Source organism: Ruditapes philippinarum, unplaced genomic scaffold (genome assembly GCF_026571515.1).
Source record: "Ruditapes philippinarum isolate M1 unplaced genomic scaffold, ASM2657151v2 ctg17772_1_1_1_1, whole genome shotgun sequence".
Classification (NCBI taxonomy): domain Eukaryota; kingdom Metazoa; phylum Mollusca; class Bivalvia; order Venerida; family Veneridae; genus Ruditapes; species Ruditapes philippinarum.
The window spans coordinates 1-17,503 of record NW_026866955.1 but is presented as its reverse complement, the minus strand read 5'-3'; the positions used below and the strand labels follow the sequence as shown (position 1 = coordinate 17,503).

Below are 17,503 nucleotides of genomic sequence, written 5' to 3'. Positions count from 1 at the left end.
TTTATATTTTATTTTATAAATTATGATATTCATTATTGACTTGCAGCCACGGCTGCAAGCCATCTGTTTTGGAAATGTTGTTCCGGTAAGGTGTTTAATAATTGGAGTGTTACAGACTTTTTAATTACATGTTAAGGAAGGATAACCGGACAGGAACGAGCGACCATGTTGTAGCAATAAGTTTTATTCTGTAAAATTATTTCCTTTTATAGATCAATTGGGGTAATCGTGTAAATCTATGCCATCCTTGGTGCCCTCATACTTCCCTTGGTAACGGTATATGTGACAGGGCGTGTGACAATACAAAATGTATGTGGGATCATGGTGATTGCGGGGTTATAACACCGGCACGGATGAAACGAAAATACCCCAACGGTCTGTTTTCTGGATCGTTGTATCATACAATGGGGATGTTTAACCGGTGTAGTCAGCAATCAACAGACACAGTGTACTACCATGAACCTCGACATAGTCCCTTGTTGGTGAATAGACATATAGCTTTAGATCTGGAAAATGCGTACGTAGCCAGATGTTTTCCTGTTTGTTTTAGTAACATATTTCACATTGTGAATACATTTTTGTTTATTACTTAGACTGCAAGAATGTGATTTTTATCCTATCCTTCATTCTTAATCTTCGTTTGTTGAATTTGTTGTTGTTTGTTGTTGTTGGCTTTAGTCATATTGACACTGTAAAGGTCATAGACATGTACATGTAGCAACTTTCCATCTATATTTTTGTAGGAAGATCCAAGGTTACACTTTCTGCATTGTTTACTTTGTTCACATTTTTATATTTAAGGTTTCACGAAGATTTTAAAAAGTCATCAGCGTTCCACTTCCGGTCACAGTTTAATGTGCAATATTCCATGGCATATCTACTCTATGTGTCGTCTGCTCGTGAAGTCATGACAACAGACTCAATGTTTGATGAAATGGACACTGATAAATCTGGGTAAGTATAAATGAAAAATAATACACAAAATATTTGACTCTACTGCTGTTAAATTTATATCTTGTTTCGAGGTTAGATAGCTATTTGTATGACTCTTACAAATAAAGGCTCTATGTTTATTACAGTTACCTTTATACAGAAAGGTAGACGTGGCTGTAGTTACCTCCCTTAGTGTTTCATTGTTTTTATAAAGATTAAAAATCACTCATGAATATAGATATATATTGTATTTTAGAACAGTGTCGGTTGAAGAAGAGATGGAATTTTTGAATGATAAAGGTATTTCAAAGGTATATCCATCAATCTACTTGTAATGAGTCATTATCAAACATGAAACACAAGTCAGTAGCAAAATGCAGTAAAAAGATACTCACCAATAAATAATGTTATTGACTTTAAAGTATTAACAGTGTTATCAATAATTTTCAAAAAAGGCAAAAGTGCGGATATTATCTGGCCATGGATTCCTTCATTTGAGGAATTTTTCCAGCTAATATACGGGAAATAATTCATGCAAGGGCACCTGGGGTGTTCCTCCGCCAGTAAAGCTGCAAAATCGCCAAATGACCTATACTGTGTTTTGCGACGTAAAACCCAACTCCTAAAAATTGTATAATAAACTTAAAACATGTCCGTGAAGTACGCGGGCTAACGCGCTAGCAGCCTAGCGGGTTAACAGTATGAACTGAGCGGGCTAGCAGTCTAGCGGGCTAACAGTGTGAACTGGGCGGGCAAGCAGTCTAGCGGGCTAACAGTGTGAACTGGGCGGGCTAGCAGTATAGCGGACTAACAGTGTGAAATGGGCGGGCTGGCGGGCCAGCGGGCTAAAATCTAAAACTTTATTTATTGAACATAAAAATGTTATGATACATTACCTGGCAGTGTGAAGTGGGCGGGCTAACAGTGTAGCGGGCTAGCAGTGTGAACTGGGCGGGCTGGCGGGCCAGCGGGCTAAAATCTAAAACTTTATTGATTGAACATAAAAATGTTATGATACATTACCTGGCAGTGTGAAGTGGGCGAGCTGACAGTGTACTGGGCTAGCAGTGTAAACTCGGCGGGCTTGCGGGCAAGCAGGCTTAACTCTAAAACTTAACTGATTGAACATGAAAACGTTATTATACATTATCTGGCAGTGTGAAGTGGGCAAGCTTACAGTGTAGCGGGATATCAGTGTGAACTTGGCGGGATGGCGGGCCAGCGGGCTAAAATCTAAAACTTTATTGATTCAACATTAAAACCTCATGATACATTTCCTAGCAGTGTGAATTGGACGGGCTGACAGTGTAGCGGGCTAGCAGTGTGAACTGGGCGGGCTGGCGGGCCAGCGGGCTAAAATCTAAAACTTTATTGATTGAACATAAAAACCTTATGATACATTACCTGGCAGTGTGAAGTGGGCGGGCTAACAGTGTAGCGGGCTAGCAGTGTGAACTGGGCGGGCTTGGCGGGCCAGCGGGCTAAAATCTAAAACTTTATTGATTGAACATAAAAATGTTATGATACATTACCTGGCAGTGTGAAGTGGACGGGCTAACAGTGTAGCGGGCTAGCAGTGTGAACCGGGCGGGCTGGCGGGCCAGCGGGCTAAAATCTAAAACTTTATTGATTCAACATTAAAACCTCATGATACATTTCCTAGCAGTGTGAATTGGACGGGCTGACAGTGTAGCGGGTTAGCAGTGTGAACTGGGCGGGCTGGCGGGCCAGCGGGCTGAAATTTAAAACTTTATTGATTCAACATTAAAACCTCATGATACATTTCCTAGCAGTGTGAATTGGACGGGCTGACAGTGTAGCGGGCTAGCAGTGTGAACTGGGCGGGCTGGCGGGCCAACGGGCTAAAATCTGAAACTTTATTGATTCAACATTAAAACCTCATGATACATTACCTGGCAGTGTGAAGTGGGCGGGCTAACAGTGTGGCGGGCTAGCAGTGTGAACTGGGCGGGCTGGCGGGCCAGCGGGCTAAACTTTAAAACTTAATTGAATCAACATAAAAACCTTACTATACATTTCCTAGCTGTATAAGCTCGGTGAGCTAACAGTGTAATGTGCTAGCAGTCTAGTGGTCTAAATTCCATACTTAATTATTTTAACACTAAAGCGTTATGATGCATTTGTTAGCAGTGTGAACTCGGCGGGCTAACAATGATTGTTTCATATAGTATACACGATCCTTGAGAGTACACTAAATGGTTTTAAATCCGTATTGATATTTAAGTGATGCATGGTATACAGAAAAAACGATCTTAACTGAAACAGAAAAAAAACACTGCAACATAAGATTTTAGTAGTAGGGCAGTCAAATGTAGAACCAAATGTAGTGAAGCAGAAGATGCACCAGAGGTACATACATAGGTGTATACTTCGTGCAATGACAGAAGCTTGTCCATAAACATAAGGACATCTAGGAATCTGGCGATTTATTTAGGAGCGGATCTGTGGTCTGGTGGTTAAATACATACATTTGTATGTATAATCAAGGGGTTTGAGTTCGACCCCCCGCTCCTCCCTAACATTACCAACAGTCTTTCGGATGGGACTTTAAAGCGAGGTCCCGTGTATCGGTGCATTACACCTGACACATAAAAGATCCAGGTATGCTTCTGAAATGGGCCATCTTCTGTACTTCCTGCACTATATTACGAATGTCAAATTGTGAAAAACCACAAAGCGACGGCATACTTATACCGACAGATGTACCATCAGAGTTTCCTCACTATGTCTTATTGCAGCTCTGAGTTCGAGGCTACCATAGTGATTACATGTATTTTCATGTAAGGACGTTAACCAACTAGCTTGCGGAATGTGGGTGGTTATACCAAGAACTGGTGTCCGCCTGAGCCTGAAAGTTGTCCGAAATGGCACCTGGGGTCTGAATCGTACAAAATGGAGGAGAGGTTAACAATCCGTCCAGATGATCAAAAATGATGTTTGCATTTTTGGAATGAGTTGCATTTCGTAAAAAAATCCCACAATTTTAGGATCTTATCCTCAACCATTAGGCCTACTGATTTACGGCAGATTATATCCTAGTGATATAGATTCAGAAATTGCGGAAAATGCCGCAAAACTGGGAATCAATGACAGCAGTATGTTGATTGAGATATTTCATTGTCGGTATATTTGTCACATTTTTATTTCATAATTATGTTCGGATAAACCAACAACTATCATTTCACTACTGTCCATGAACAAAACTAAAACAAAATTTTGATATGTGGTGTTGCCATGACAACGAGAAGTTATCTAGAGTTCTCTCTATTTCTTTGTCCGTTCAAAGCAGAAAATTGGATTATGTTATTACTTTTAAACAGATTGAATATATATCACCAGTCTATGACTATTCGGTTTATATAGTACATTTGTTAATTTACAATATCAGGAGGTGAGCTGTGGTGGGTAGGGAAACCAAAGGGTGTATCCACACTCGACGTGTTTTGCCAGTGACCGTTAGGCACCGGAGACCGTGGGCGATACTAAACTGCTGACGAATTAGCTGACGATATAGAATGTATAGGAAACTGCTGACAAGGATTATCGAAAACTGCTGACCAGTTAGATAAAGAAGGGAAAACAATGAAGGTGTCAAATTGCCGTTGGTGATATTATAGGCGAGGTCGAGAAATACTTGATAAGATGTTTTTCAAGATGACAATATTACAAATGATAAATATTTATTATAAAAATTTCAATTGATATATTTCTCAATTTCTGTTGATATAATATTTTATTTTAGTACCTTAATGAATTTTCTTCTATGTGTTATATATTGGTTAAAATTTTAAAAATGTAGTCAAAATATGATGTATGAAAAATCATAATTTTTTTCAAGTATGTATAAAGCTATGCATCATAGGTTAAAATATATACATGTACATATATGTAATGTACATTTTAACAACATATAATTATTATGTCGTATCACGGATTTATATATATATATAAATCCGTGGTCGTATTTAGTACAAATATGAAATAAAGTGATTTCTGTCTGTCTTATTTGTTGTTCGTATAATTGTATAAGTAATATTGAACAAAAATTAATAATGACCTAATTGTTATAGTTAATTAGCTTTTATTACATTATAAACACAATGTTTCTACAGATATCCATTAAACTGATAATTCATTTTTATATTTTTGAAAATTATCTAACGTTTTATCATGTATTGATTTTCATGTTTGTTCATTCGTTTGAACTAATGTATTATACATAAACTTTGTTGGCTTGTGTATGTATTCAGAAATATTTTTATGTTGCATGTTGTCAGTAAGAATGCATAAGCTCGTGAAAAATTTCGAAATTTTCGAAAGGTTTATTAACCTTTATATATATATACTGTTCCTTGACATTTCTTAATATTTTTTGAAAAATAACTTTTGCATAATATTTGAGATTGTTATAAGTATAGGTTATTGTTTATTTTTTTAATTTTATGGAACTTATTGCAAGCCACGCGAAGCGCAGCATAAGTTCTATCAAATTGAAAATATAATACGATAACAAACTCGCATTTTCTTGTATTTTCTTGTCAACGCCCGTATTGAAAAAATGAAAATCAGAATTTTGATCACAGAGAAGCAACTGTTGCCATCGGCGCAGAAACTTTTTATTAATAAAAAGACGACAAAAACTCTTATGGTTGATATTTTATTTTTAACCCTTAATGACGTTTTCGGGAGTTTTCATATAGGCATATAGGCAAAATTAAAACTGTTCAATAGAATTTCTTTAAACTTGGCATGTTGTTAAAATATGATAACAGAAACATTTTAAGCAAAAAAGAATTTGGGGTCACCGTTCTCGTTTTTGAGTTATATCAATAGGCGCCAACAAGAGCCGGTTGATCAGGTTCCACAATGTTCGGTGCTTGGACACTAGAATCATACTCAGTGGTTGGGCAGTAAACAGTGTAGATTCTTGGCAGACGGCGCGAATGCGCACCGACTGATGTGGATCTACGATGTTCGCAAAGGCTGAGTATACTCGGTCAAAGCACTTAAATTAAGTGTTAATGTCTGTAGTTTGTTTCAGCCTGCCGGGATTAGGAGTTTTAAAAATGTCTAGATTTTGCTATTAAAACAAAAGATGCCAGTTCCATAACCATCCCTGGTTGGTTGAGACCATGGTTTAAATTTAATACGGAATATTTGACAGGAGTGACCCCAGAACAATCTCTGCCCCTGCACTGAGAGTCCGGTATATTAACCAGTTCGCCACAAGTTGGCTCGAGTACAAAGGTTTTTGTTTTAATCCTTTTGTAAGTCCATAACTGTGCCTGTTTCTTTGCCATGATGAAAAAACGCAAACTTCAGTTAATGAATCATGAACACGCCAGCCCTCCCACTTCACACTTCTTAGAAATGTATCATGAGGTTTTCATATTGTCACACTTCTAAGAAATATATATCATGAGGTTTTCATGTTGATACAATTAAGTATTAAAGTTTAGCCCGCTGGCCCGCCAGCCCGCCCAGTTCACACTGCTAGTCCGCTACACTGTTAGCCCGCCCACTTCAAACTGCCAGGTAATGTATCATAACGTTTGTATGTTCAATCAATAAAGTTTTAGATTTTAGCCCGTTGGCCCGCCAGCCCGCCCAGTTCACACTGCTAGCCCTTTACACTGTTAGCCCGCCCACTTCACACTGCCAGGTAATGTATCATGAGGTTTTAATGTTGAATAAATAAAGTTTTAGATTTTAGCCCGCTGGCCCGCCAGCCCGCCCAGTTCACACTGTTAGCCCGCTACACTGTCAGCCCGTCCAATTCACACTGCTAGGAAATGTATCATGAGGTTTTAATGTTGAATCAATAAAGTTTTAGATTTTAGCCCGCTGGCCCGCCAGCCCGCGCAGTTCACACTGCTAGCCCGCTACACTGTTAGCCCGTCAAGTTCACACTGCTAGCCCGCTACACTGTCAGCCCGTCCAATTCACACTGCTAGGAAATGTATCATGAGGTTTTAATGTTGAATCAATAAAGTTTTAGATTTTAGCCCGCTGGCCCGCCAGCCCGCCCAGTTCACACTGCTAGCCCGCTGCACTGTTAGCCCGCCCACTTCACACTGCCAGGTAATGTATCATAACGTTTTTATGTTCAATCAATAAAGTTTTAGATTTTAGCCCGCTGGCCCGCCAGCCCGCCCAGTTCACACTGCTAGCCCGCTACACTGCTAGCCCTCCCACTTCACACTGCCAGATAATGTATCATAACGTTTTCATGTTGAATCAATAAAGTTTTAGATTTAGCCCGCTGGCCCGCCAGCCCGCCCAGTTCACACTGTTAGCCCGCTATACTGCTAGCCCGCCCAGTTCACACTGTTAGCCCGCTAGACTGCTAGCCCGCCCAGTTCACACTGTTAGCCCGCTAGACTGCTAGCCCGCCCAGTTCACACTGTTAGCCCGCTAGACTGCTAGCCCGCTCAGTTCATACTGTTAGCCCGCTAGACTGCTAGCCCGTTAGCCCGCGTACTTCACGGACATACTTAAAACCACATTGTTTGTATTGAACTTATACAGTATTGATATATTTATTTTATTACTTCACCATAAGTCAAATTGCGTAATGAATCTTTATTTCATATTCATGATTGAAACAAACAATAACAATTGAAAATGTAAAGTACAAAAATGTAAAATAAATATGTTTCCAGCAAAAGTGGATTCAACTTGAGCTGAATGTACTTGTGGATTTTATGTCAAAAGAAATTTGTAACAGACATTATTTGCAGACATTTTAGTTGTATAATGTACATTGAAATTGCCATGTATTGTTATTTCATTTCAAAGAAGATATTGCTACATGTGTGTTTCTATTATTACACAGGCATCAATGACGTTTCTAATAGATAGTACCTTACAATGTAGTTATTCCAATACAGGGAAACCAGGAGAAAAACAACAGGTAAATAAAATATATTTGCATTCATTAGTAACATGCATGCGCAAGAAAGTTAAGCAAATAGTTACTTAAAAGTAAGTAATAGGAAAAATTAGAAATGAAAACAATAAATTTTGAATTACATTACTAAATTATATGCATGTATATAATCATTATACATATATATGGTATCTGCAGAACAGTAGTATAAAAGTATTATATTATTTAAGATTTGATAATTTTATAATATTTAATTGTCAATCTAAACTTTTAAAAACTTTATATTCTTATAATGTTTTGTTTATGAAGTCTTTTTTAGCTTGTTTCTTGATGTGTATTTTGTATTTAATGTAACAACTTTGAGCATATGAAAATGGCGCTTTTAAAGTTTGGTTTTATAATAATAATAATAATAATAATAATAATAATAAAAATAAAAATAAAAATAATAATAATAATAATAATAATAATAATAATAATGATGATGAGGATGATGATGATGATGATGATGATGATGATGATGATGATTATATAAAGTATATACGTTACTGTAACGTAACTGAAAGTAATTCATTAGTATTGGCAGAAATAAATGCTTTGTAATGAACATGGTATACACTTTATATCCGGAAAAATATTTTTTCTCCGATTGATTTTATCACAGACCAATTAAAAGCCCATATACCCAAGAAATGCTTTCATTTTTATTTCTTAAAACCTTGTTATTTTTTGGTGTACTTTTATTGTTTCTAAAGAATACTCATTGGCCAATTATCTTTACCGTGTTTTTCCCCTTTTTACTTTTTGGCTATAAGTATAGTCTTAAAGGGTTAGTATTTTTTAATAGAAGCCAAATTAATACTTTGTTGACATTGTTTACATTTTGCTTCTTTATGAAAAATTATTTCACATTTTACACTACTTTTTTTACAGGCAACAATCATCTAGCATGCTCAAAAATATTATTTAAATGTTTTAATATAATTTTCTTTCAGATTCTTAAGAAATGATTTTTTTTTCGTGTCAGCGACATAATGTGCCTTTAAGAAACATAAGAGTATTATTGATAATTATCATAATTGTTTTACAGATAAGCAAATCTAGGTTTACACAATGTCCTGGAGTAAAAGATTTTATAAGCTGGACTGGAATATGGAAACCAAAATACAAGTATATGACTGTTCAATTTTTCAGTATAAAAACGATATATTATGAATTCATTTACAAAAATCTACACTACTACAATAATTAAACGAACATGACAAGAATCTGATCACTAGACGATCATTCAAAATAGAAAAGAAAAAAATGCAACTAAAATTAATGAGTGAAAATGTATTTTATGATAAATTACCACAGGAGTAATTTAAACAACAATTTTCATAAATATCAAAACTGAGATTAGCGATGAAATATATGTAACTTGCAAACAAGACTTACCATATAAAATATATGCGAACCATTTTCATTCTAAACGTTTATCAATCTTATACATATTTAATATTTAAGGTCTCAGACCATCCGAAATTGTAAAGAAAATATTACATAATTAACATTTATCATTGATTGTTTGTTTTGATTGAGTGTCACACAGTTAATGTCGTATGACGAGGTCAAGCTTTTCTGATGAAGGAAAACCTCAGGTGCCTGCCCTTCCGTGTATTATTACAGACACGAACGGGCTCCTGAGTAGAACCACCGACGCAACGTAAGCTAGGTTGATAGTTCCTCACATGAAAGAATCCAAAGTCCCTGTCGGGATTAGCACCCACAGCGTTGAGGAGCAAATGGTTTAACATTGATTAAATATAAAAGTACGACAGTATTGTCATAATAATGCATTATAATAAATCATTACAATAGTAAAAATCATTACAATAGTAAGAATGATGTAATTATACGTTTGTTTTACAGACATACAATTAAATCAGACGAAAATCTTCATTTTATAATGATAACCAACCATATAGGAAAGTCAAGAACAAAACTGTCAAAATTATCCGCAGATCCAAGGTAAACATTATTCTCTATTAAGTGCAGATTTTAAACAAGACATTTCAAAACTCCTCCAAAGCTTAGATTGTCGATTTCTTGATTGACTTACGAACTTTTTATCTACCAATATCGTATCAAGACTCTGAAACTGACATGTCCGTTTGCTATTTTTGAAACTGTTCTTAAAGATTTGGAGAAAATCAAGTTTAGCCAAGATCTAGTTTTGTTATATTGCATGGGCTTGAGTATTAAACTGTTTTTATTCTAGTATTTTAATAGTTAAGAGTTTGAAATTTTCTTTCTTCGTATTTCATTTCTTGGAAACCGATATGTCGGCGTGTAAAACTTTAAAGTCTTCTTTGGGTCCACATAAGACAACGTAGTATTTTGCATGTTCATTGCCTGAAATTATAGATAGAAACTGGCAAACCACCACTTTTTTTATTTATATCTGTGGGCTGGATATTGTATTAGCTGCGTTCCGTGAAAGTTACTCCCTCTTATAAGTGTTAATGTTTCTGTAAAGATCAGATCGTAATATGTCTTACGTTTATTTCCCGTCATAAAATGATTTATTGTCTAACATTGATCTTGTTATGTACAACTGTATTATATGCAAAGATAAAACTTTTCCGGGTTTATTTTAGGAAATTTAATGCAATAAATGACGACATGGATCATGGAAAACGGGAGTCTGTGGTAGCACAAGAACTGTTACAAAACTTCTATGAGAAGCTATTTCCTAACATATCACAGTATGAATTGAGGGGACCATAATGATAACTACAAAGACAAGAACAAGGGAGAAAACGCTACACCCGCTTTATCAAATCTGTCTCGTGTTCAAAATCTTTACTTTTATCGTTTACAACAGTTTCATATTCATTTGATCGTTTAGTTTGCATATATTTTCATTATTTTAATTTTAAATGTCCTTTTCTCATAGAAAAAGATATACAGTATCAGCAATGTATTATAATCGATATCTGATTACTGATATATATGTTGACATTATTTTTTGTAGAAAATGTATTCAAAAAGATGTATGAAAACTGATATGTAGTTTGAATGTCTTTTTGCCGATCAATACTCGTATATTTAAAAACAAATTATAAAAAAATGATATCTAGTTTAGGTCTTTTTGTCGAAAAATGATATGTGAAAACTGTTATATAGTTTAAATGTCTTTTTGTCGTACAATATATTGAAAAAAAAGATATAGAAACACTGATATATAGTTTGAATGTCTTTTTGTCGTACAATATATTGAAAAAAAAGATGTATAATTTGAATATCTTTTTGTCGGGAGAGATACTATGAAAACTTACATTTAGTTTGAATGTCTACTTTTTCGAAAAAAGATATACATGACAACTGTTATTTAGTTATAAAATCTTCTTGTCAAAAAAGATTATATGAAAACTGATATTTTGTTTGAATGTCGTTTTATTGAAAGAGATAACATGAAATGTGATATTAAGTGTGGATGTCAATTTGTCGAAAGGGATGCTATGAAAACTGATATATAGTTTGAAAGTCTTCTTGTCGGGATAGATATTATGAAAACTAATATTTAGTTTGAATGTCTTCTCTTTCGGAAAAAATATATATGAAAACTATTAATTAGTTTTAAGATCTTGTCGAAAAAGATTAAATGGCAACTGATATTTAGTTTGAATGTCGTTTTATTGATAAAAGGTACAATGATGAAAACTGATATTCAGGTCGAAAGTCTTTTTGTCGAAAAAAGATGCTATGAAAACTGATATTTAGTTTGAATGATTTTTTTAGCCGAAAAGAATAAATGAAAACTGATATTTAGTTTTAAAGTCTACGTGTCAAAAAAGATTCTATGAAAACTGAGATTTAGTTTGAATGTCGTTTTGTCGAAAGGGGGCCAAGAAAACTAATATCTAGTTTGAAATTTCGTTTTGTCAAAAAAGATACTATGCAAACTGATATTAAGTTTGAAATTTGTCTAACAATACTCGTATGTTCAAAAAGATATAATGTAAACAGATATTTAGTTTAAATGTCTTTTTGTCGAGAAAGACAAATGAAAACTGATATTTAGTTTGATTGTATTTTATTAGAGAAATATCATTTATGGGTTATTGAAAATTGTTATTTTATCTGAATGTCATTTTGACAAACAACGTATCTTAATAGATATATGGAATCTGATATTTAGTTTGAATGTCTTTTTGTCCATGAATATGTTTAAAGAAAATATATGGAAGCTAATATTTGAACGTCTTTGTGGAGATGAGAAATAGTAATACAGATATCTACATAAATAGATTTCAAAGTTGTTTGACTTTAAATTTTTTTTTTAACAGAACAGAAATTTTATTAAAGACTTAAGCATACAGCTCATCGTCATAACATACAATAATACACACAAATCATATAAATTATAAATAAACTTTACAACAAATATTTGTCTAAATTCAACAGTTGAGAGTGATCTGAGTAAGCATGTTATTAGAGTACATATATCTTTCATAGGAATATTATGACGTTGTTATAATAAAAACAAAAAAGATTTATAAGTTATTTAATTGGTCACTTCTCTGTCTAAAGCATTTAATACAATAAATTGCAAGATTATGTAGAGTCTTTTTACATTATGAATTTAGCAGTTCAATGAATTTAAACATACTTGGACGTGTATGGTAGAATCTAGGAATATATTTTCTCCTGTTTTCATGATAGAAAGGGCAAACTAAAACAAAGTGGAATTCGTCCTCGATATCATTTGAATTGCAAATTACACAATATCGACGATTTCTTTCAATATTGTTATGTCGTCCAGTTTCAATATGCAGGTTGTGTGAATTTAGTCTTAATATTGTTCAATAAGAATACTATTTTTTTCATTAAAAATTAAAACATAAGTATGTGGTAAGTTCCAGTGTTGTCATTTAAAGTATTTATCTTTATAATATATCAATATTCATTTTTGACTGTTCCTTTCCTCGGAAACATCATTTTGTTATGTTTGAATGTCTTTCTAACAACAAAATTTTCCAAAACCGGTATATATGTAACACATTTTAGCTCGATTATGATAAAGGTGCAAAGCTTTCTTTAAGCAGCTCTCAAGTCCGTTTTCAGGGCCGAAAGTCAGACAGTTGGCCACCGTTCTAACATTTTGCTATTATTTGGTGATATTATGACAAACATGTTTGTATATATGCTATTTTTGTTTTCCTAAGATGATAGCTTTTGTCACTGAAATGAACACTGATCCGTTGATTTGTTCTGTATAAATATACACAATTATTCCGGGGATGCTTTGCTTCATGTTTGAATACTATTTGCCTGTACTTTTTAACTTGCATATCTTTAATTTTCCTATAAGAACATGTATAAATGTTATTACTGCCACTTAAAAAAGTTGCAAATCCAGTTTTAATACATTTCATATGAATTAAATCTTATAATAGATACTTATTGTATTTTTGTTTTCGCTGATATCAAAGTGAAATATCCATTATGTCTTGTCTTGTGCTGATTTATTTGATGTCTTTATGCATAATGTATTTCATGTTGCCTGTTTGTATTTTTTTGCCAAAGTAAAGATTAAATCTTTAAGTTCTGATGTAGCACTCTTCTTCTTTGATTCATTCAATATATATATAACTAGCCTCGTGTAATTTGCATAATTTCATATTGTAATGTAGCCGATATTGAGTTTGAGGTGTCCTCCATTAGAAGCAACTGGTACTTGTGTACAAGTATAGATGATTGGAACTCGCTATATAAAGTTTCATTCATTAGACCATTATAATTTAAGTTGTCTGTTCCATAAACTGCTAGTGGATCGCCATACTCATATGTGACTTCACTGAGTACCGAATGAATGTCGACTCTCGAAACATATCAGAATTGATAGTTTATGTAGCTTTTTGTAAGCAGCTTTTACATCATAGGTGTTTTAGCATCACCAACCATTCTGTCAGATCCAATATTACCATCTGTGTTCCTCGTTAATTTGCCAGCCCTAAGCAGCTCACTGTATATATGTATTCAGACGATATCTTTATCACTTGATCAAATACCATGCGTATTATTTATAATCATTTTGTGTTCACATTTATATCATACCCGTAATTTCGTTAAGGGATCACAAGCATTTTGGCAACCTGTAATGGCAAAAATTGAGGACGTTATCCAACCGTCTGTCCGCTTGTCTGACCATCTGTCCTCCTGTCTATCTAGACAATTGGTCCTACAGGATAACTTTATATCAAGCACGTAGGTATGTTATAACAAACAGGGGTCAAGTTCGATTTTGGCTGAAATCAACTTATTATTGAGAGAGTAATGCTCCATTTTAAGCAAATTTTCTGTACCAAAAATTATAGGTTTACACAAGATAAGTTATGAAGGATTTAAATGATTGTATTTATGTTGAAATGTTATTTTTAAAACACAGGTTAAATGTGATTTTCGTTGCAATTTACATATTATTACAAGAGAAATGCCCCTTTTAAAGCATATTTTGAGCAAAATTATTAATTTCTGCAGGATAACTTTGAAGACTCACATTTTATAGAAGAATAATCATTTGTGCTATTTATAACAATAAATTTCCTTTCTATCTTAAAGGCGTGTTTTTCTTTTAAATTTGCCTTTGGGCGTATGTTTCCCCGTCAAAGCAGTGATCTTGTTTATGGAAAACAATTTTAAATAGTTTTAAAATAGTTCAGCTTTACCGAGCATCTTGCATTCTTTCGACAGAAGGACAAACAACAAACAGAACAATGTGTTCTTTAACGGACACACAAACAAAGTGAACGCATTTAAGCTTCATAATAATTTAATATATTTTGTATATGAATACATAATTATTACTAAATAATTATTTAACTTCAACATGAAATTCCGCTGAAGAATAGAGTTACATGTATATGAATACGTTTAATATCACCACTTTAAAAATAGAATATAATAATGATATTATTGTTATTATTATAATTTGCAAAAAAGAAGATGAGCTAATTCTTGAGCGTGTAGTTATACGACAAAATGACGTCACAATCTACAAAATAGTGCAACCTCATATTTTCTTCTCAAAAGAGGGTGTGCCTTTTTTGTATATGAACATTTCAGCTTCATGTTATTGTAAATATACAAATAAGTAATAGAAAGAGCATCGAAACACGAGACTATCTGATTTGTACTAGGGGCGTAACAGTTATACGACAAAATGACATCACAATCTACAAAATTGTGCAGCGTTATTAATCAGATTGCCGAGTGTTTTGATGTTCTTTCTCTTTTGTATAAAAACACGTTACATTGTGCCACAATTTGACACCCCAGAAAAAGTAACCAATGAACGAGCTTTCCCTTTCTCTGTCGTTATAATAAGTTAACCCTAGAAAAGGATGGGCATGCTCTGGAGTGCGGGTATTTACTCGTAAAAAGTTCACTCCAGTTAACGCACTGTGCATGTATATGTATAAGATTTAACTCTGAAACATTTTCAACAGAAAGGTCTCCAAACTATTATACAAAAATACCATATGCTTATTACTAGTTATACAAGTTGCTGGTGGGATAAAAGGGAGACGATAAATACGACACGGGGTGGTGGCCGAGCGTTATATTTTCGTAAACAAGGATATATTATTGGTACGATTTGCGTTCTTTACGGTATATACGGCATAGTATATAAAAAGCCGAAGCCAATCAAAGTTTCAGAATTAGCATTATTATAAATTGTTTTATGTTATTGTACGGAACATAACTTTTTCTGTCTTATCTATATTTTGATAACGTAGCAGTGATTTTAAAATTCAAATATATCACAATAACGTATTTAGTAAGCCTAAGATATGTATTAGTGAGCGATAATGTTTCAATAAAATGGTATAAAGTTTTTGTTCTTGTAAAGCATGAAATTAAACTACATGTACATGAAAAGGATATCGTACAATTTGCTCACTGTTAAGAATATGCACCAAATAAGATGTAAATCAGTTGACTGTATATGTTGAATTTCAATGCTTCAGCTACGACATGTATTATCTATATGACGAACGCTTGACTTGAGTAGATCATGACTTAAACTATGCTTGTACTATTTTTAGGGTGATTATAACAATTAAGGATTGTTGTCTAAAATCAATTTAACTTTTTAGATAAGGAAGAAAATATCCATAATTTTATGTTGAATTGTAAATTATGATTCATGAAAAGTACATTGACTGCTTTCATTTCTAAACTATAACATAAATTTCTAACAAGCAAAGTGTATTTCTTTACAAATCTAAAAGCACCCATTTTCTTAAATAGTTTTCCGTTGAATTTCACGAATTTGTCTCCCTTAGTTTTTCTCTAACTTTAATGAAGCTATTGTTTGAGATGTTATTTAGGAGATGTTTGGAATTATCCAACCACTGTTTCCCCTCATGATAGTTCACATATTTAAATGACGTCACATTTCCATGTGGCATATCGTCATCATTACTGTTGGAATATTGTTCATGCCAATGCGAGGGTTGTCCTTGCTGAATATCACTCATGTAACTATTGAAGCGTGTAGCACCCTTTTCATGTCTTAATGTAAGACGGACTATTTCCTGAGAATAGGTCTTTTTATCTTCCTGTGGAAGATTTATGTGTATATGTTTTGGTCCCGGAATATCTACACGTGGAAATGTTGGTGCTTTAAATTCACGAACTTGAATTTCAGAATGTGCATTAGCAGAAATATTTTCAGCGTTTTTATCTTTAACGTTTACATCAATACTTTCATGTAAGGCAATCGCCTTGCCTTTCTTTGGATATTTACTACGATCTTCTTTTGAGGAACTATTTTGCACTGAATTACAAGTTGCGGAAGTAGTTGAGCAAGAATCTGAATCTATATCCGCCGTGTCATTTTCTCCATTTGGCATGATTGGAAGTCTTATAGTCTTATTTTGTTCCTCAACAAAACTATCTTGAGTTTCTACTTTAGGTGGAGTAGTCGCTGATCTGTTAGACGCATGTCTGTGTAGAACATGTGCGGTACCAATTTCTCTGTTACTCCTTCTGCGTAAAATTTTCCGAGGTGTATCCGTATGTTTTGAAGTTTCCGTCCTTAACACAGTTGACTCGACGACCGGAACAGAATCAGTGAACGAAGTTGCTAGACGTTCTGCTCGACCATCAGGTGCGACTGCAAGGAACCTATATAACTTAAACTCTTTCATAGGTTTATGTTTGGAATGTTTGCGATCTTTTGATCTTTCTTTAAAAGACTTAACACTTGTTGTGCTCGATATCTTAGAATCTCTTCCAGATTTCAAATTGGATGAAAAATTGGGTGTACTTTTCGTCGACATCACAGAAACACAACCATTAGTTGTTCTTGTATTATCAGGGTCCAGTTTATCTTCCTTGATAACCGTATTTGAACGAGAAATGGTAGGAACGCTGTCGTTTTCATATGTTACTACTTTTGGTGAACCTGGCAAGCAATTAGTTGTTCTTCCCCGCGAAGGATTTCTCCCGTTGGAAGAAGTAAGGTATGCCCTCTTATCATTTATGATCTTTTTCTGTGTATCTTTTGAACTTTTTGTCTGAAGAAATGCAATGACCTGTTTCATATTCAGTTTATCTGGATCATGGTCATTTATCGGAGTTGTGCTCCGTGGTAGTTGATTTATT

General features: G+C 34.0%; 2 protein-coding genes and 1 long non-coding RNA gene across 3 annotated transcripts; 2 read left to right on the top strand and 1 right to left on the bottom strand.

Moving 5' to 3' along the window:
• Window positions 1–205: 205 nt before the first annotated feature.
• Window positions 206–8,791, top strand: LOC132734327 (uncharacterized). The gene is made up of 5 exons (XM_060721059.1): window positions 206–517; window positions 802–954; window positions 1,190–1,244; window positions 7,790–7,867; window positions 8,777–8,791. The coding sequence occupies exons 1-5, from the start codon at window positions 312–314 to the stop codon at window positions 8,789–8,791; spliced, it is 507 nt and encodes a 168-aa protein (XP_060577042.1). The 5' UTR covers window positions 206–311.
• A 138-nt stretch (window positions 8,792–8,929) lies between these two features.
• Window positions 8,930–10,925, top strand: LOC132734325 (uncharacterized). Its single transcript, XR_009626294.1, has 3 exons — window positions 8,930–9,013; window positions 9,758–9,856; window positions 10,486–10,925. It is a non-coding gene; the product is annotated as an uncharacterized LOC132734325 (long non-coding RNA).
• A 3,731-nt stretch (window positions 10,926–14,656) lies between these two features.
• On the bottom strand, window positions 14,657–17,496 carry LOC132734328 (uncharacterized; the record flags this gene model as incomplete). Its single annotated transcript, XM_060721060.1, has 1 exon — window positions 14,657–17,496. A coding segment is annotated over one exon (1,338 nt), but the record flags the coding sequence as incomplete, so codon positions are not given.
• Between the last annotated feature and the right edge of the window lie 7 nt (window positions 17,497–17,503).